Source organism: Simochromis diagramma, unplaced genomic scaffold (genome assembly GCF_900408965.1).
Source record: "Simochromis diagramma unplaced genomic scaffold, fSimDia1.1 OVJJ01000802.1, whole genome shotgun sequence".
Lineage (NCBI taxonomy): Eukaryota > Metazoa > Chordata > Actinopteri > Cichliformes > Cichlidae > Simochromis > Simochromis diagramma.
Window position 1 is genome coordinate 9,098,784 of NW_024387492.1, and position 20,277 is coordinate 9,119,060.

The 20,277-nt window shown below is 39.6% G+C and overlaps 1 protein-coding gene across 6 annotated transcripts in view; it reads left to right on the forward strand.

Moving 5' to 3' along the window:
• ylpm1 (YLP motif containing 1) overlaps nucleotides 1-20,277 on the forward strand; it is a 41,346-nt gene that overhangs the window by 2,762 nt on the left and 18,307 nt on the right. Inside the window, exons 2-21 of one of the 6 annotated variants that reach the window (XM_040018147.1) lie at nucleotides 553-555; nucleotides 4,476-5,067; nucleotides 5,506-5,733; nucleotides 6,528-6,566; nucleotides 7,690-7,878; nucleotides 10,934-11,445; nucleotides 11,651-14,323; nucleotides 14,529-14,652; nucleotides 14,890-15,031; nucleotides 15,118-15,207; nucleotides 16,198-16,366; nucleotides 16,479-16,502; nucleotides 16,619-16,809; nucleotides 16,900-17,051; nucleotides 17,140-17,202; nucleotides 17,404-17,523; nucleotides 17,607-17,783; nucleotides 17,864-17,947; nucleotides 18,069-18,152; nucleotides 18,246-18,320. In XM_040018147.1, coding sequence (XP_039874081.1) covers nucleotides 4,501-5,067; nucleotides 5,506-5,733; nucleotides 6,528-6,566; nucleotides 7,690-7,878; nucleotides 10,934-11,445; nucleotides 11,651-14,323; nucleotides 14,529-14,652; nucleotides 14,890-15,031; nucleotides 15,118-15,207; nucleotides 16,198-16,366; nucleotides 16,479-16,502; nucleotides 16,619-16,809; nucleotides 16,900-17,051; nucleotides 17,140-17,202; nucleotides 17,404-17,523; nucleotides 17,607-17,783; nucleotides 17,864-17,947; nucleotides 18,069-18,152; nucleotides 18,246-18,320 — 5,703 coding nt within the window. In that variant the 5' untranslated portion in view covers nucleotides 553-555; nucleotides 4,476-4,500. Of the gene's footprint in view, nucleotides 1-552; nucleotides 556-4,210; nucleotides 5,068-5,505; nucleotides 5,734-6,527; nucleotides 6,567-7,689; nucleotides 7,879-10,933; nucleotides 11,446-11,650; nucleotides 14,324-14,528; nucleotides 14,653-14,889; nucleotides 15,032-15,117; nucleotides 15,208-16,197; nucleotides 16,367-16,478; nucleotides 16,503-16,618; nucleotides 16,810-16,899; nucleotides 17,052-17,139; nucleotides 17,203-17,403; nucleotides 17,524-17,606; nucleotides 17,784-17,863; nucleotides 17,948-18,068; nucleotides 18,153-18,245; nucleotides 18,321-20,277 lie in introns of those variants that run through there. The other 5 variants (XM_040018150.1, XM_040018151.1, XM_040018153.1 and 2 more) reach the window with 5 other exon arrangements.

The window sequence follows — 20,277 nt, forward strand, 5'->3', positions numbered from 1 at the left end:
GTTCTGCGGTAGCTTTGATGGCTGCAGCTCTGGAGGGGGAGGCACAGTCTGTAAACACAAAAGTATCAGAGATTATAGTGGGTGGAAAATAACAGATTCAGACTTTGTGCTTCTAACTTTAACTGCTGTATATGCGGTAACTAATGTAAATGATGCTGTTATAATGCCTTGTTAATTAGTATAAGTCAGGATTACTGTAAAAATTGCCATTACTGTATACTAAAGTCAGGCCAACACATTATTATCTGCTGATATTAGCCTATCACAACTATATAAGCATTTGCAGATGCAATAAAAAAAAAAAGTCTTGGCACTGATTAACATGAAGCAATATTTCTGAATTAAATGCAATTGAAATGTTTAAATTTAAAGGTTTACTTATTCACATAATTAATCATTAAGGAAAATGTATCAGGAAAATGGTAAAGACTGCATGTACAACTGCCAATCAAGTAACCTGCATTTGGCCAGATTCAGTATTTTACATTGTTATGGGAACAGACAGTCACACTGTTTTGTGAAATCCAAAAACACTTCATAACATCCCAAAAGTCAGTGTAAGCCCCACCCCCCAAAAAACCCACTATATAGTGTATATTTTCTTCTTTACTTCCACACTGTAAAAGCAACAGAACATTGCACAAAAACCATATTATCTGATGTTTAATTTAACATTTTCACATGAAAAACAACTATCTTCTAACCATTAATACCATAATGACAGTGGGACAATGGGACAATGGACAACTGGAATTCATCAAACGCGGTTTCATTATTTACACCAGGAAGGTCAAACTCACTTTACATCATGGGCCACGTGCAACCTATTTGATCTTAAGTGGGCCAGACCAATGAAACTTCCCTTTCTGTCACTCTACAGACATTCAACTCCCTGAGATAACTTAATATAAGAATAAGAAGTACAATTTCGATGGTACATCTTAGTTTTTCTACAAGATCTCTAAGTTGTAAATGAAAGAAATTTGGAAGCACAAATAAATAAATGTGTAAAATTACAGAAAACATTCTTTACAAAACAAAACAAAACAGATTTCAACAGTAAATAGTGAAAAAGCAGGAACCTTTTTGTCATTTATTTGTTTATATCAGGGCTGTCAAACTATTCATCCGGGTCCCAGAATTGGCCCACAAAAAACTCCAATAAGACCCACGTACTGCTTTGGAAAATGTAAAGGAAGGCATAGACTTTTGATTTTTTTTTACTGTATTTTCATGAGCTCTACAGCCCATTCATACTACACCACAGTATCTAAGTAATAGACAAACATTTAAATAACTATCTACAATAGAATTTAAGTTTTATGGTGAGTCCTCTGTAAAAAGAAAACAAAATGAATCAAGAAAATAAACAAATTGCAGAAACTTTCTTTAACAATTACAGGACAGTCTGCTCAATGAGCTACCAGAAAATTTGACTGTAATTTTCTAAGCCCAAATAGTTATGCTGACAGATTTCTTCCATTAAGTCCAGCAGCATTTCTTTATCATGTAGAAAAACTGAGACATGCTGTTCAAATTACACTTATTATTTCTTTTACTAAGACATGTGAAGGATTCAGCATGTAGTTAAACTTCTTAAGAGTTTGACACCCTTGGTATATTTATTACTTAATTACTTTAGTGTCATATGAATGGACATGGGTCAGCTGTAAAGGTTAAAATTCTGACTTTTACCTCACAAAAACATGGCCATGCGCTTACAAAGCAAATCAGAGAACTACATGCTTACACTACAAGGTCAGTGATGTACATGATTTACCCTTTTATTCTGTCCTTTAATAGTCCTAATTTAAATGAGGATATTAATAAAGATTCAGATAGTGTGAGCTTTGACAGACTGTTGAGTCCAGAGTCTGTTAACTTGCAGCTGGGATCTGACTTGTATATTTCGGATCTTCCGTGCCGAGGGAAAGATGTGCTGGCACAGCGGTTTAGGTGATGCCCTTTAATGCACTCTATCTTATCAGTCCACAGCATCGCTCCTATTCAAACCAGTGTTTGATTGAGCAGTGTGATGTTGTTTGGGCCTTACATGGGGAATAGTTTATAGAGGCACCGTCTCTAATTTGTGAATTGAGGTATTATAGAGGAGACAATTAGACAGAGGTTCGATCGGCATATCGAGGCTCGGATGCTGACAGTCAAGAGAAGGCTTTCAAATGTCATACCAATTAATCTATCCAGCCATCAAACAATATTCTGGAAACAAAGTCAGGGGGGGCGATCAATCCACATCACTTTTCTCCTCACCGGGTTATGGGAAAATTGATTTGTCAAACAAAGCATTTTGGAAGCAGTGCATGGACTTGTTTGGGATCCATTAGCCTCCATTGAGCATTTTGTTTAACATAGGATTTTCATCTCAGAGAAAATGCCGTGTCCTCAATACTGTGAGCTACAACTTTACGATTTCTGATTTCTTTGTTCTTGCTTAGAAAGCTTTCTAAACTGCTGATGAAGATCGAAAAGGGGCTAACTTCTTCACTGGTGTTTTTCTTTACATGTCTAAAAGTCGATAAATATTTAAATGTTATAGTTTCAACCCAGCTTTCAACGCACCATAAAAATATATATGACAATAAGCGTCAAACGTTTCTCCTATCCAAAAGCATTGGTCCCTAGTGTCACCATTATTGTGTACTGTGGGGTTATTCTGCCATCCAATACAGTGTGGCTGCCCTAAGCTCTATCATGAATCCTCTGTGCGGTGTATTGTCCTAAGACAGAACTGTATCACATTGTGCCCGTCATGCTGTTTTAGAGGGGAGAGAACTTCCTCTATGGGATTTCTCCCACCCCCATCCCCTGATAATGTATCTCTCCCTAAAGGCTAGGCCTCCGTGACCTTGTCTTATTCATCGAGGGCGTCTTAAGTGAAAGAACTGAATCCTGAATGGGCCATTTCCCCTCTTTTAACACCCCTTGAATGTCATCAGTGAAATATGAAGTCATTAGGCGATATTAAAACACTGCTGACAAACTAATTAACGGGAGACATTAAACAGGACCAGCTTGATTAATCCGCTTTAACGATTATTTTTAAGTGGTTCTGGTCAAAATTAATACAGATTTACTGGTGATCTTAAGAAAAAAACACTCTTATGTGTATCAGACCTCAAGGGCAACCTAAAGTCACTGGTCCTTTACCCACCACAGATCTCATCCTGTACGCTGCTAAACCCACTTCAAACACAGCCTGAACTCCCACAGTTGGTTTCTCAGTCAATGGATAAAACTTACGGAACTATATGAAAACACTCATAGACTGTGCATACAGTCTGTGGACACACACACGGGTAGATGGATGGATGGATGGATGGATGGATGGATGGATGGAACTCACATTGCAGAATAATATTGATAATAAAAAAAAGTATTTTCATATCATCTCATATAGAATTTTTTACTCAGTACAATGTAATAAAACATTTCTGTGAATACTTCTTGTTGGTTTGTATTTCTAATTAATGATGGCTTTTACAATTTGCATTGTGTGACCTTTCAGTCCAAAATCGTTAAGTGCTCAATTTTTTCCAGTAATAATAATAATAATAATGATAATAATGATGATAATAATAATAATTTGTTTGTACTTTTGTATGTTATTTTGTTTTGTTTGTTTGTTTGTTTGTTTGTTTTTTGAGGGGGGGGGGACGACGACGCGGGAATGTGCTTGTAAATGTCTCCCTCTTGTGGTAATAGAACAAAAACAGCAACGAAAGTATGTGTTCCGAGATGGCATGAAAACTCAGCAAGTGATCAGAAACAAAGCAGACGCCTTTCATTTATTTATTTATGTATTTAATTGAGTGTTTTGCATCCATAATAATAACTTGTTTCTCTATTATGGTACAAATGCTTGATTAGGTAGATATCAACAATTAAAACAGATGCTTTGACTAAAGACCTTTTGATTACTGATGGGCAACACTGATACAGATAATATATAATCATTATTATAGATCATAACGACAACGAAAACGACAACAACAACAACAACAATAATGATCAGAAAAAAGAAGCAGACGCTAACAACAATAAAAAACAAAAAAAAAACTATTTTACAGATCAAACAAAAGACAAAAAATGTAATGTATTGTTAAGTTAAAAATGTATATACTGCAGATAACTTAAAAAATATATCACGATTAAACGTTCAGCGCTTGACCGGATGTCATCATCTAATGTGTTTCCGTCATCAGCAGTGTGCCGTCTAATGTCGGTCGCTCAACTGCAAAACCGTATGAACATTTTTCTAATATAGTTTCACAGCGTTACATCATATCCTACAACGGATAGCTGCTATTTAATTTGTGTTGATATCTTTATTTAATGTGTTGGTGCTCAGTGGGGAAATTAGAATGTAGCCGTCGTTTTGTTTAAAAAACGTAGGTCGACGTTAGCTGTTAGCTTTGGAAGCCGCTCTGAGCTAGGCTGTATGTGCCTCCACAAAGGCCGTGTGCTGCTTTGTTTTTAACGATGTATCCCACCTGGGGAAATTACGGTGCACCTCAGTCCCAAAACTATGGAGGTGCTGGGCCCCGTAAGCCACTGGCTGGCAGCCACACTGGCCAGGCTCCCGGATTCGGCGGTTTCGAGGCCTCTTCCAGCGGCTCGTTGTTTTCCAGCTTGCAGGAGCAGCACCTCCAGCAGATGCAGCAGCTGCAGATGCTCCACCAGAAACAGCTCCAGTCTGTATTACAACACGGCAACAATGCCAGTACTGCTGCTCCTGCATACGGCGTTGCACACGCTGGTGGGTACATGGGGTCGTCGTGGCGTCCAGAAGGACCTGCACATGTAGACAGCGGCGCTGGCGCTCAGTCCTACTTTAAACCAGAAGAGACTTCAGCGACGAGAGTACCCCCTGCTCCCAAACAGGGTCACCAGCAGCCTCCTCCACTTCCTCCGCAACCGCATCCCACCGATACCCAGCCTGTGCCTCCCCCTCCAGAGCCGCAGCCATCAAAGCCACCAGAGAACAGCAGTCCTCCCAAACCCAAGGAGGCCCCCACGGCAGAAGACGAGAAATCCTTACCGTTGCAGGTAATGGCTTTTAGTGTTGAATTACTAATAATATACATGAAATTAGTAAATAACAAAGACATATGAAGGTACATTGCACTATTTAACAGGAAAACACCGTTCAACCCAAGCTAGTGAAGAGTACAATATATTATTATTTTTAAAATGTAATTTTCAGCTAGGGAAGCTTGGACCCTAATTTGATATTTTACTGTTAAGCCACCTGATTCTTAATAATACCACCAAGTAAATATCCTGAGCTTTTTAATCTGAAGTATAAATTTAAGAGAAGTGTGACATATTCTTAACTTCCTAGCCTTCTTAATTTAAGAAGGTACAGCATAAAGAAATCCTACTCCTTTGTTTTTGTTTCTAAGTATGACTCGACTTCTCCTGTAATTGTCCAAGATTATTGTGTGAAAATGGCTGAACAGATCTTCTTGTAATTGTTTCTGCAAGGAGCAGCAGCAGCTCTGGTACAAACAGCATCTTCAGAATCTGCAGAAACTGAAGCAAGAGAGAGCCAAACAGAATCAGAAAGATGGAGATGGCTCTTTTCCCCTGCCACCACCCCCAGGCAAAACAGCTCCTCCGCCCCCTCCATTAGAACCACCAAAAAGCACACCACCACCACCGCCGCCTAAAGAGGAACCTCCAACACCGCCACCACTACCTGAGGAAGTAAGGGTAAGAATTCCTACACCATTGGATGCATAAACAGTGAACGCCATCAATTTGCACATTAATATCTTATTAGTTAGTATTAGTTTGCTACAATGAAAGCAGTGCAAAATCTGTTGGAATTTGTAAGTGATATCAGTTTTCAATAGAGCTGAACTCTAAAATTGAGCTTAACCCACACATCTCTGTAGGATTATCTGGATTTCTGCTTGAGGCTAGCATGTCAAGGCTTCCAGTTAAAAATTTGACTTGCATTGTGGATAATATATAAGAAGTAACACATAAATAGTTTCCTAATTTGATAATTTTTTTAAATAATATGCGATACAACGTACTATTAAAATATTGCATAAGTCATAAAATACATTTTAACAGCATGGCTTGCTCTTTGTGAATTAAAGGTTGGTGTGTGCTCAAAGTTTATATTATAGGTTTGTCAAACTAAATATATGAATAATAATAAAATAATAATGCATTTGAATGCTGTAATGGACAATTAAAATTTCCTGGGCTGCACCGAATTCTGTGGAAATTTGAGATCATTATTATTTTATTTTATTTATTTTTTAATTTATTTTGCACATTATTAATGAAGGCTTTACCTCTACCAGCAACTATTCAAGAAGCAGTCGCAGATAAAATGTTTGTCCGTTTGCCTGGGAATTTAAGCAAGTTACATAGTGTTAACATTACCAGTGTTTTATTCAATAGCCTTTAAGAACACACCACAACCAGTATTAAGAGAAATTAGTTTGTTCCTGAATCTAAACACTGTTTATATTGTTTACATAAATTTACAGAGTGAAAATGTAGGAAAACCACCTACATTTACAGACACAGTAAGTCACACTACCCATTCTGCCATTATTGTAGTGTTCCTCGATAAACTCACTGGATACTTCATTAGGTACACCTTTTTAGTACTGGTTTGGGCCCACCTTTTCCTTCAGAACGACCTTAATTTATCATGGGATAGATTGAACAAATTCCTGGAAACATTCCTTTGACATATTGGTCCATATAGACATGATGGGATCGTACAGATGCTGCAGATTTGGTGGCTGTACATCATTGTTGGGAATTTCCCATTCTACCACATCCTAAAGGTACTTTATTGGATTGAGATTTGGTGAGCGGTGAGGTCATTTGAGTACAGTGAACTTGTTGTCATGTCTTCTGCTTTTATAGTGTATCTGCCTAAAAGTGTTGTGCATTCAGAAATGCTCATCTGCATATCTTGGAAGAACAAGTAGTTATTTAAGTTACTGTTCCCTTCTTATTGGCTTGAAGCAATCAGACCATTATCCTCTGTCCTCTGGCATCAACAAGGCACCTTGAAGAAAATTATCCCTTACTAGATTTTTTTTTTTTTAAATTTTTTTTTTGGACCACTCACTGCAAACCCTAGAAAAAAGAAAATGATTGAAAATGCATGATTTAGAGTCACTTAAATCACCTTTCTTCCCCACTCTGATGCTCAGTTCAAACTTCAGCAGGTCGTCTGGACCATGACCTCATACTGAAATACATATTTGCTGCCATTTAATTGCTAATTAGAAATTTGCATTAACAACCAGGTAAACAGGCATACCTAATGAAGTAGCGGGTCAGTGTATTTTATCCCATTGTTTGTGTTAACTGCCATAATATGAATTAAGTGGCTTAAGTGTGCAGGAATCAACCACTTTCATTCATCCTTCCCATTGTAATTGTAATAGTGTTTGTAATGGCTCTTTCCCAGTTATAGTACTCATCCCATGTCCAATATTTCAGCAATATGAGCAGTATTTTAAGGCACTCTTACCTAAAATGTTTTTTGTTCTCAATAGTGTCTTGGATTCATCGTAAAGTAATTTCCTTCCTTTCATTACAAACTGCATACACTTTTTTTTTTTTTTTAAAGAAAAATTGTGATTTACAGTGATATACTGTGCTATAATTTTTTCTTGTTTCTGTTTAAAGCCTGAAGTACCAAAAGACCCAGAGGAAGCTGCTCGCCTTCAGCAGTTACAGGCTGCAGCAGCACACTGGCAACAAGTTCAACAGCAGAGAGCTGGTTTACAATATCAGGCTCTCATGCAACAGCATGAGAAGCTTCAGCAGATTCTGGAGCAATACCAACGCCTCATTCAACAGCCTGCAAACCTACAGGTAGGTAAATGGCCAATGGCATCTTGATGGCCAATAAGTTTTCAGTTTCATGTGTAATGTCTGAGTAATTACTTTGTTATAACTTATGTACAGTTGTAATTACTTTCTTATAACTGTATGTACAGTTGCATCTGGAAATATTTAAGCAGTGACACAGCTTCCATGATTCCTCCTATGCACTTTTGGACCATTCTCTTTAAACTCTAGAGATGGTATTGTGGGAAAACTCTTGGGGTGCAACAGCTTTGTTACAGTTGGCTTAATATGAGCGCACAGCATATCCTTATACATGTCTGAAGTCAGTGGGATTCACATCATCCCTAAACATATAGTGAAGCATGCCCATGTATCATATTGCTTCGACTGTGTTTGATAGGTGGTGTTATGCTTTGAATCATGAGCTGGTCCCAGCTTTCTTTGTGCTTTCTGCTGATTATTCTGTATTCTGTCTGGCTTTTTGTTTTTTGGCAGGTTCAGCCATTCTCCATTTTAAGGCTGATGAATAGTTTGCGCCTGGTGTTAAACCTTCTGTATTTACAGTTATAAAGTCTTCTCTTGGTGACTTGTAAAATTATATGTTTACTAGGGGTGCAACGATACACAAAATTCACGGTTCGGTTCGGTTCGATACTTTGGTGTCACGGTTCGATATTTTTTCGATACAAAAAAATGTTCATGCATTTTTAATTTGTCATTTATTAAAATTATAAATATATATTTTAACTCAAAAGTACAGTTTTTAAATTTAACCCTAACCCTTGTGCGTGTTTTTTATTTTGACAGCGAATACGCACCTGTGGACCACTTATGTGCAGCCCTGGTTATTTAGCTCGTCATATTGCAGCCACAGAAATTCTTTTGTCCATGAAACCATAAAGCTGCACTTTCTTTTTGCCTTATAGTCTGATTTGTCATAACTTCTCCGTTTTGTGGTAAGCTTTTCTTTGGCTGTCACTTCTTCACCCCGACCTGTCTTATTTGGCTCAGCAGAACTAAAATATATATCGTGCTGCTTTTACACACGCACTCACATAAGCTCAGCGATTCTCTGCGCGATCAACCTCTCACATGTTTAAGCTGCGGGAGATTTCACTTGTCATGTTTGCATAGTAAGCTAACAATTAATAAGACGATGTCAGAGGAATTGGTGCACAAATTATCATCACTCACAGATCAGTACTGTCGCTCTCTATACACAGTTCGCGCGATTGCAAAGTGAAAGCAAAAAAACAAGCGCAAATTCAAACACGATTTCAATATGTCACATATTGACAGTGGCTCACCCAATGACATAATTACCCAGCTACATTTCTGAAAGAATGCAAAAGCATTGACATATATTTTTCCTTCCTACAATAGCCCGACAGGCAGGGCAGAGATAGCCCCGGGACATTGGGCTAGCGATATTGCGAGCCCTGTATCTGATTGAGGAATCACTCATCTTTGGAAAAGAGAGTTTATTACAGAGAAATGGCTCTTTCCAAAATAAAAGCTATACTATCTGCTTCTTCTGGGCTATATTCTCAGCAGCATATTAAACATATCAGGTCCCCATAAGGAGAATCATGTGCTAACAGCTGTCTAAATGACTTGGCTAAAGTTTGTAGCATGCGTGCTTGTTGTTTTTGTCTTTGCACTAGGATGATGTCGGCGTAAATGTGCAGTCATATTCGTTGTGTTCCCACTAGTGCTTTCAGGTTAATCTCGTTGAAATAACCTTAACGCCACAACACGGCAAATCTCCGTTAACGAGCTACCACCGATCGCCCCGTGCATGGGGCTAGACGGCCAACACGTTAACGAGCTAACTGCGCTAACACACTAGCTCCCACCCATGTAATTGAGCATTGCGTGGCACATCCAACATACTGTTTTACTTTAGTCCATGACTCGCTTACCTTCAGGGTCATACGTCACATGAAAACCAAAATAATTCCAAACGCCAGATCTGAATGAGGGTGGGGGAGGTCCACTTCTGTCTCGCTAGCTTGCCCTGCGCTCTTCCTTCTGACGATGCTGTCTGTGTTGAGTGCTCAGTGAATCTGCGTTCGACTACTCCGCCTAGGCTGCACTCTCGAGCCTAGGCGGAGTAGTCAAATGCAGATTCACTGAGCGCTCAACACAGACAGCATCGTCAGAAGGAAAGTTGATAAAATAAATTACAAATTTTGTATTGTTCTTTTTTTTAATCCCCTTTGGTTTTCTTTCTTTCTCTCCCTCTCTTTCTTTCATTCTTTCCCCCTGTCCTATCCCACAGTCATGTCTGTCCCGTTTGCAACTGAAAATAAAATAAATTCATAATTATAATAAAGGTCAATCAAATGGACCAATATGATGATCCACTTGGTAAAATAAATCCTCTTGGCATCTTTCTTGGCCTCAAGACAACAATTCTGATGGCTATAGATCCAAACGGGACACATAAAAAAAAAAAAAAAAAAAATTAAAAAAATTTTTTAAAAAAAATTGTATTGTTCGATACATATGCGTACCGAACCGAAAGCACTGTATCGAACGGTTCAATATCGATACGAATATCGTTGCACCCCTAATGTTTACCTGTTGCAGTTTGTGCTACACTTGGCTGTTTTTTCGGGATAGTTTGCTTTTTGTCTTCACCACGGAAAAGCTCATGTGTTATCATCCACTTCTGTTGTCTGTAGTGAATCTCCAGGCCTTGTTGACTTGCAGAGCAGCTTAAAAACTTGCTACTAATGCTTTCTGCATATCACATGGGATTTGTTTTATATTTGCAGCCTAAGGATGATCTGTTTTCATTAATAGTTTGTTAGATATTGTGTTGTGCTTTCACACCAACCTTTTACCTTCTTAATTACTTTAGAATTAAAGAATAGCTCAATTCTGTCCATAAAATATCTTTTGAATCATTAACCCAGTTACGTTGGTTCCTAAAAAGAATGTATTTCCTATTAAAAAGCAAAGCCCTAAACCCTTCATTCAATTTGGGTACAAACCCAAATGTGTTTTTCTAAATACTTATCCTATCTGCATGTAAAATTAAGCAATAAATAATCACCAAAATTCTCTTTTGCAGTCAATGTCTGCAGAATTGCAGCTGAGGCACTACGAAATGCAACAGCAACAGTTCACACCTCTATTCCAAGACTGGAATCACTCCTTCACCCTGTGGTATGAACAATTCCAGAGCTATCCTCATAAAGACCAACTGCAGGATTATGGGCATCAGTGGAAACAGTGGAAGGAACAGATGAATGCAACAAATGCCCACCTTCAAGAAAGAGTGGCTACTCTCACTGCCATGGTACCGTTTGCGTCAAGCCAATATAATAGTGGAATGATGGGACAGTATGGCCAGTACCCTGTACAAGACACGCCTTTGCAGCAGTCAGTAAACCCAGGTATGCAGCAGACCCCTGTTACTGTTGGTCCAAGACTTCAAGGTCCACAGCCTACTGGTTTTGTAACACATTCAGAATCACCTGCTGTGCCCTCAGTTCGAGGAAGTGCCCCTAGTGGCATAGGAGTCCAACCCCCAGTTCCCCCAGTTGTTCAGCCACCAAGTTTCAACAATGTCAGGGGTCCACAGTAAGTTGTAATTGTCTTTTATTACTATGTGTTACTATGTTTTGCTCAGTTATACATTTGGTTATATTTATCTTTTAAAAGCACATCTTTATATAAAATTGCTTCATATTTAATTGTAATTATTGTTTTCTTTAAATGGGGTGTTTTGTTTTGTTTTTATATTTCAATTTTTGTTTTTGTTTTGTTATTTTGTTTTATTTCCCAGGGTAAACAACCCCAGATTTGAACAACCACAGCAGCAATTTGATGGACCTCCAAGGTTTGACCAGCCACATCAGCGATTTGATGGACCCCCAAGGTTTGACCAACCGCAACAGCGATTTGATGGGCCTCCAAGATTTGACCACCCACAACAACGCTTTGATGGTCCTCCAAGGTTTGACCAACCACCTAACCGTTTTGATGGTCCCCCTCGATTTGACCAACCAAGGCACCGTTTTGATGGTCCACCTAGATTCGATCAACAACGGCAACGGTTTGATGGACCGGCCAGATTTGATCAACCTCGATTTGGGCAGCCACCTAGGTTTGATTCCACAAGGCTCACTGGCCCTTCACCTCGTCTTGAATGTCCATCAAAGCTTCAAGAAAAACAGCAGCAAGGAACGCTGCCTAAGGTGGAACCAGTCACTCCGCAACCTCCAACTCCAGATTTTAAGACTCCAGAAAAATCGTCTGATAAGCCGCTATCTGAAAATGAAAAAGATAAATTGAAATTGGTTGATAAGAGCGCTTCTGAAGATATGACAGATGACAACTTACTTTCAACTGAGGGTTTTTTTGTCCAAAGTGAACCAATTCCTCAGACATTACAAACAGATACAAAACCTGAGGATTCAAATAGCAGTGTTACTTTGGACAAAGGTGAGAAATCTGAACCTGTTAACAGTAAGCCCTCTGTAAATACTAGTTCTGCTGTTACATCAAACACTACAACACAAAATTCGCACAAACCAGATGGACCACTGGGAAACAGCAAACCACCACAGATTCCAAAGTCCTCAGGAATCCAACCAGAGCCACAAAAGCAGTCAAAACTAGATCCTCCAAAACCTCCCCCTGGTCGGGGACGAGGCCAGCCCCCAGTGCCTAGCCAGGTGCGCGGACGAGGACGTGGGCAGAGGAGCAGTGGAGAGTTTAAGGGACAAAACACTGTACCAATTGGGGAAGAGATGGGGGAAATGCCTTATGATTACATGCCCCCTGAAGAAAATGTGGGTATGCAAGAAGAACAAGAAAACTACTATTGGCAAGATCCTTCACATGAACAGTTTGGTGGTGAGGAATCAGAAATGCCCCCAGAAGAAATGTGGATGCCAGAAGAACATCACTTCACAGAGGAAGAGTACTATCAAGAGCCAATAGGAGGACCCCACATGGGGAGAGGTAGGCCTCCAATGATGAGAGGAAGGCCCCCAATGCCTAGAGGTGGTCCTCCTATGGGAAGAGGTGGTCCTCCCATGGGAAGAGGTGGACCCCCTATGGGTCGGGGAGGTCCTCCTATGGGTCGAGGAGGACCACCAATGGTTAGGGGAGGACCACCAATGGTTAGGGGAGGACCACCAATGGTTAGGGGAGGGCCACCAATGGTTAGGGGAGGGCCACCAATGGGCAGAGGTGGACCACCAATGGGTAGAGGTGGACCACCCATGGCCAGAGGAGGTCCACCCATGGCCAGAGGAGGTCCACCTATGGGAAGAGGATTACCCATGGGAAGAGGAGGACCACCTATGGGAAGGGAAGAACCAGTGGACAGACACTGGGAAGAAGCTGAATCAAATGAGTACTTAGAGGATGAAGACCCTTACTGGATTGAAAGGAGACCACCAATGAGAGGCATGAGACCTCCATTTCCTCCTGGTCGGGGTCGTCCCCCACGTGGTCACCCTGGTTTCATGCTTCAAGGACGAGGCCGCCCCCATTTCCCACCACATGGGCCAATAGATCACGAGCCATTAGGCCACGGAATGGAATCTGATGATTCCAATATGGATCCATCAATGCATCCCATGTACCATGGACATGAACCCCCTAGCCATGCGATGCATCCTGACATAGGACGAGGCAGGCGTCGTGTGCCACCACCACCTCATGAAATGATAGATCATTTGGAGGAGCCAATGTACGATGAGGGAACGGAGGGAGAATTAGATTGGCAGCCACCACCTGGCAGAGGTCCTCCACCACCTCCACATGAGATACTAGATAGGGAAGGACTGAGGAGGAGACCTATGGGTCGGGGAATAGGAAGAGGTATGTGGCCACCAGGTCCAACACATGAGGGTTATGAAGAAGGTTATAAAGAGGGTTATGCTGTAGATTATGATCATGGGGAAGATGGGTATCGCTGTCGGCCACCACCAGACTATCATCCTGATGACTGTCGTCATGATGCCAGGTATCATGAGTCTGAGTGGGACAGAGAGCATGCTCTCTCAGAGAGGGACTATCCCCCCCGCAAGGCACCATCAGAGCCATTCAGAGAACCCCACTGGCAAGAGGAAAGAGAAAGAGGTCACCCATATCAATATGATGAACTTGAGCGGGGGAGAGGAGAACTCAGAATTCGTGAATACAGGGATGAGCCACCTTACCGGAAGGATGAACCATCTTACCCACCTCCTTCAGACTGGGAGAGGCCTTCCAGACGTCCTCCACTGCCAGAGAGAGGGTATCCAATAGACTATGAAGATCGTAGACCTCGCTATGAGGAACAAAGAGAAGAAATTCCTTTGCATATACCTCCACCTGCAGCTGCACCTGTCACAAACCTGCCTGAGAGTTCAGTTGAAGCAGCCAGTGGAGCAAATGTACTTGCCCTTTCCCAACGCCAACATGAGATCATCTTGAAAGCTGCTCAAGAGCTTAAACTAATAAGGTAATTTCTAAACATTTACCATTGATTAGGCAAACAAAAACTAGCATCTATCCATGTGATTTACAATTATTTTATTTTCATAGATTAAAAAAAATGTATTTTCTTTGTTTTTGTGTTGAAACTTCATAATTTCACACATTCATTTCTGTTTTAATTTATGGTTAAATCATCTGTTTTAACTTAGTAATTCCTTTCGGGTCCACAGGGAATTGCAGGAGGGTAAAACCTCTGGTAGTGAATCCAAGCCTGCACAAACTGATGTTCTGCCAGATTTGCCTGCTGGTCTTCTTGGATTAGAGATTCCACCAGAAGTCAGGAATGCTCTGAAGGTAAATAAAAATCAACTTTATTATTTTAGTCTGCTTGGTGTGACTACATTGATTTAAAAAAGACCAAGATAATTGATTATGTTGATTCAAATCCCGTCTGTTTTGTTTTCATCTATTTAGATATTTTTTCCTTGTTTTCTCTTTTCTCATAAAATACAATACAATACATAGAATTTTTTTCCTCCATTTTCTTTTAGTTTTACTGTTAGATCATTCTAATATCAAGTATGTTCCCAGGGTATGACTGCAACAACTCAGACAACTGCAGCTGAATCTGTGCCTCGCGATATAAAATCTACTGCCACACATTATCAACCGTCATTCCCTGCACCTGCAGTGCCGGTTATTCCAAAGACGGTTGATTATGGTCATGGTCATGGTATGAGCAGCTTGTAGTACCTTTTTTTTTTTTTTTGTTTCCAAATGATGTTTTGGATTTATGCTGATGTGCACTTGATATTTTAGAGCCTGGAACCACGGTTGAGCGGATCTCTTATGGTGAGAGGATTGTGTTGAGGCCTGACCCAGTGCCATCGGACCGGGGCTATGAAAAGGGTAGGTTTCAGTTGTATAATGTGAGGTTGGGCGATTTACTCAATAGTCTTAATTTTCCTGTTGTCCCAACATGGGATCACAGAGAATTGCTGGAAGGATGGGTCACCAATCAGGATCCACTAATCCTGTGTGACTGAAACACAAAAAAATTCAGCAGCAAAACAATTCTGAGAAAAACATACAAAATGATGATTTATTTCTCACTTCCACCATAGGCATAAGCTTTGGTGCATGCTAAACAACAAAAGCTGATTTCAAGCAAACATTATGCCAGCTAATGTTAGGCTTGCGTGTCCTAAAAATCAGGCTTTCGATTCTCACATTGTCAGTGTCTGATTTGTTAACAGCATTAAATCCACTTACCAACAGAAATGTTTGGTATATCTAGTATTGCTGTCATTGGACAGAAGTGAGCTTCTCTGTCTCTTTGACTCATATTACACTCCTTTCACAAAGTTTTACACCAGGGGTCCCCAATCCCAGTCCACGAGGGCCGGTGTCCCTGCAGGTTTTAGATGTGGCCTTGATCCATCACACCTGATTTAAATGGATAAATTGCCTTCTCACCATGTCTTGAAGTTCTCCAGAGGCCTGGTAATGAACTAATCATGTGATTCAGGTGTGTTGACCCAGAGTGAGATCTAAAACCTGCAGGGACACCGGCCCTCGTGGACTGGGATTGGGGACCCCTGCTTTACACCCTCCTCTAGAGTAAATGATCATGGACACAATGGAAGCAGTGATCCGACCATCTAAAATGTGTAGCTAAACACCAGCCAGAGCCTGTGATTTTATTCAAATGATTTGAAATATAGTGTTTTGTAAAATTATCATGTTTTATGCACAAACAATAGTAGAAACAAGTCAGCTGGCTGCCATACACGTGTCATGCATCAATAGAGAAGTTAACTAAAGTCCTGCATATATATATATGCAGGATTTTATTTTATTTTTTCTAATACATGGTTATTAACTACTTGATTCTCATAGAACCACTCAGAGATCCTTACGGCAGAGACCCATATTACGAAAGACGATCAGACCCTTACATGGACCGCCGGGAGTACAGCAGAGAGAGGGAATTATACAGAGAGAAGCCAGAATATGAAAGAGAAAGATTTGACAGGGAGCGCTACCCCCTGAGAGAAAGAGATGACAGGTAAGAAGCTTCTTCACCGTTACTGACAACATTTTTCCCTACCTATGGAGTAGTGTGCTGCTTCTTGATATATATAATAGTGTTTTTTATTTGTCTGTATTTTTGATTCAAGCACTCAAACCATGAATGATGAAAGGTACTATATGACATTGTGTCATACACTGTGATAAGTCTTCACTGTGCCTTTGTGCTAGTCTGAAATATGAAGTTCTGTTGATGAAATGAAACTTATTATGCCCCCATTCTCTGTAGATCTCCACTGGCATCTTCTCTACGCTCCGGATACAGGGAGAGGGACCGGGATGTTCGAGATAGGGACCGAAGTGGCAGCCGTGATCCAGATGAACATTATGGGAGGCCAGGTTATGATAGACCTCCATATGAGCGTGCTATACTTGAGCGTACTGGGCCTGAACGTTACAGCCATAGCCCATCACCTTACAGTAAGTTGAACATGAGGTAACTCCGGGTAAATTGGTAAAGTAAATATCAAATAAGAAAATCTAAGCTTAAGATTTTTTTTTATCCTATAGTGGACAGAAGAAGTTATCCAGATGACAGAGGGCCCCCCACTGCACCACCAGTCCCACCTCCACAACCTCCCCCACGTGTTGAGAAGAAGCCGGAAATCAAGAATATCGACGATATCCTTAAACTACCTGGCAGATTGTCTCGCCCTGAAAGGGTACCAACTATCACTGCGATCTTAATTCATGCATCAATACCCCACTCTTTAAATGAGCAGCACTCATTGAAGTTCTATATTTTAACAGATTGTCATAATCATGAGGGGGCTTCCAGGAAGCGGAAAAACCCATGTTGCAAAGCTCATACGGGTGAGTCGAGTCCTTCTAGCAAATTATAGGGTTATGTAATTTGATTTGTAAGCTAAATGAACTTTTATAATAAGTACACAAACAGTAGAACCCTTACTTATAGACTGTCTTTATGTGTCATTAGGTTTCAACATAATAAATGCGCTTTTGTAACGACACAAAATCTTAAATACTCTTTTCTGTCTTGTGGACAATGTTAAGGACAAAGAGGTTGAATGTGGCGGTGCACCTCCCCGAGTTCTTGTTTTAGATGATTATTTCATGACAGAGGTTGAGAAAGTTGAGAAGGACCCAGACACTGGGAAGAGGGTCAAAAAAAAGGTAAGTCTGACAGATGAATTGCATAGAACATGCACTAAAGAAAAATACATGCACGATGTAATGCAGAAAAACCTGTCTTGCAGGCTATGGAGTACGAGTATGAGCCGGAGATGGAGGATACTTACCGGAGCAGCATGCTTAAAACGTTTAAGAAAACCTTGGATGATGGCTTTTTTCCTTTCATTATTTTAGACACTATTAATGACAGGGTTAAACATTTTGATCAGTTCTGGAGTGCAGCTAAAACTAAAGGCTTTGAGGTGAGTTATATTAATGAGAGAGCCAGAAAAACACTCATGTCTGCCCTGTGCTAAAAAGGATTTGTTTCTCTCATTTCAAGGTGTATTTGGCTGAAATCACTGCAGACACTCAGACTTGTGCAAAGCGGAATGTCCATGGGCGCACGCTTAAGGATATAATGAAGGTCTATAAGATCACTTAGCTGATCTCAAATACAGAGATATTTGTTTGGACTGCAAAAAGGGTAACGTTTACTAAACGTATAGATGCAGCGTACACTTCTCAATGATACATTCTGTATACAGATGTCTAATAACTGGGAGCCTTCACCACGTCACATGGTGCGCTTGGATGTCCGGTCCCTGCTGCAGGATGCTGCTATAGAGGAGGTGATTTTTTTCAGTCTTGACAAAAATCAGAAAATTACACTTCTTTGTTACTAATTAAGATAAACCAACATGTGCTTGTTGTATTTTTTTTAGGTTGAAATGGAAGATTTCAATCCTGATGACGAGCCCAAGGAACCCAAGAGAGAAGAGGAAGAAGAGAGTGATCTGGTAGGACATGAAAAGCTTCGCTTCATAAATGCGTGGTTCTTAGATTCATATCCACTATTTTTTTTTCCCATCTTCCATACAAGGCTTATCCAGTAATTTTTACACAAGTCATTAGTGTTATCTCGCCACTTCTTGTTTCAGCAAGGTTGAGTTTTATGTCTCAAATAAAAAGCAAAACATGTGAAATTCATGGAAACGGTCAGGTTCATTCAAAATAATTAGGCTCGTGCTCTTTTGTGTTTATGTAGCAGTTAGAAAATTTACAGTGAAGCTCAAACAAGAGCAGGGAAAATGGTACCAAGACTGAAACATATATATGATATGTATAGCTGGAGCAGTCCATTAACTAAAGGAGGAAAGTACCCCTTTAGTGTTATGGTTTTATTTTTAGTTTTTCTAGCATTTGCTCAGGTCTCCATGACTGACTTAGTTCAAAAATAATTTTCATTCTCACCTCAATGTCAGGGATTAAAAAATGGCTTTAAATGGTTGCTACCTCATGAGAAACTGTCTCACTTCAGTGTCATGATTCTGGTGAAACCAAAACCAGTTGCTCAGTTTTGGTTTCCTTTTATTTTTAAGGCACACTTTTATCTAGACAAATCACACGTAACACAACCCTATAAAAAATTTCTCATTGTGCAAAATGTTTTTACTCTTTACCACCCGCTTTTATTTTGTATGCCGTTACTACAAAGTTGAAAGTTTTTCGAGAAAGAATTGACATTAATTTTTCTGCCAAATTTTGCACCAGAGGTCAACAGTGCCTGTTGAAATGCAGTGCAGTTGAGTTATATTTTAAAAGGAGGTAACACAGCTGTAAAGATTTTCTAATCCGGGCAAATTTGAGTGATGGACTTTTTTTTTTTTTTTTTTATCTAGAATGGTAAAATGAAACTTTCTCTTCACTGTTTGATGAAGCCTTTAAAGCTGTACCACATAAAATACCAACGTCTAAAAGTTTCCAAACGTGTTTCATACAGTATCAAATTCAGTGGCTTGTTCCCACATTGGACTGCTGGGAAAAGGTTTATGAACTCATGAATAAAAAATCAGTAAACCAGTTTCAAGTTAAACTCTCAGTTTATTAAATTAAAACTATTATGTTTTGTTTCTGTTTTTTTCTAATATTCGCAAAACATCCCGGGAGCAACACCTTCTTAAAACATACACTATATTTGATGGTTAATAAAGTTTTATTTAATCTTAAATAAATAAATAACTGAATTTCCTGGAGGAACCCACCCGAGGGATTAATCAAGTTTTATCTAATCTAATCTATATTGACAAAAATATTGGGCCACCTATATATATTAGACCTGCTGCTGATTTTATGGCATTCCATGCAAAATTTGTCTTCCCTTTGGATCTGTAACAGCTTCCACTCTTCTGGAAGAGCATTTGTGAGGTTGAGCACTGATGTTTCACGAGACCATTCCTGGGCATGCTCATGGTGAAACAGAAAAGGGCATTCCTCCTAACTATTCCCACAAAGATGGAAGGACAGAATTGTCCAAAATAGCTTTGTAAGAAACAGCATTAAGTTTTCCCTCACTGAGAGAGAAAGAAAAACAAGCCATAGTATTATTCAGTAAGTTTTGGTCTAATTCTTTTGTCCATATAGTGCAGAGGTATTTAATTAAAGTTTAAGGAGGTCCACTTGAGAAAATCTCTTTAAATATAACATAAGTTTTCTTCGTCCCACTCCTTTTTCAGGCAATTTTTGTTTTTTGTTTTGTGCATTTTATGTTCAATATAGGTATTTGTTGTGCCTGAAAATGAACAAATAAATGAAAATGAAAATGAATAAAGTACAAATCAACAATGTTTATATATGTTTATTATATTAAACATCATATTAATTTTCACAATGAACTGGAGGGAGTTTTAGTAATAAAATAGTAATAATAATAATAATAGTAAAATGTTCTTTTCTCATTTCAAGTAAAATAAGGTT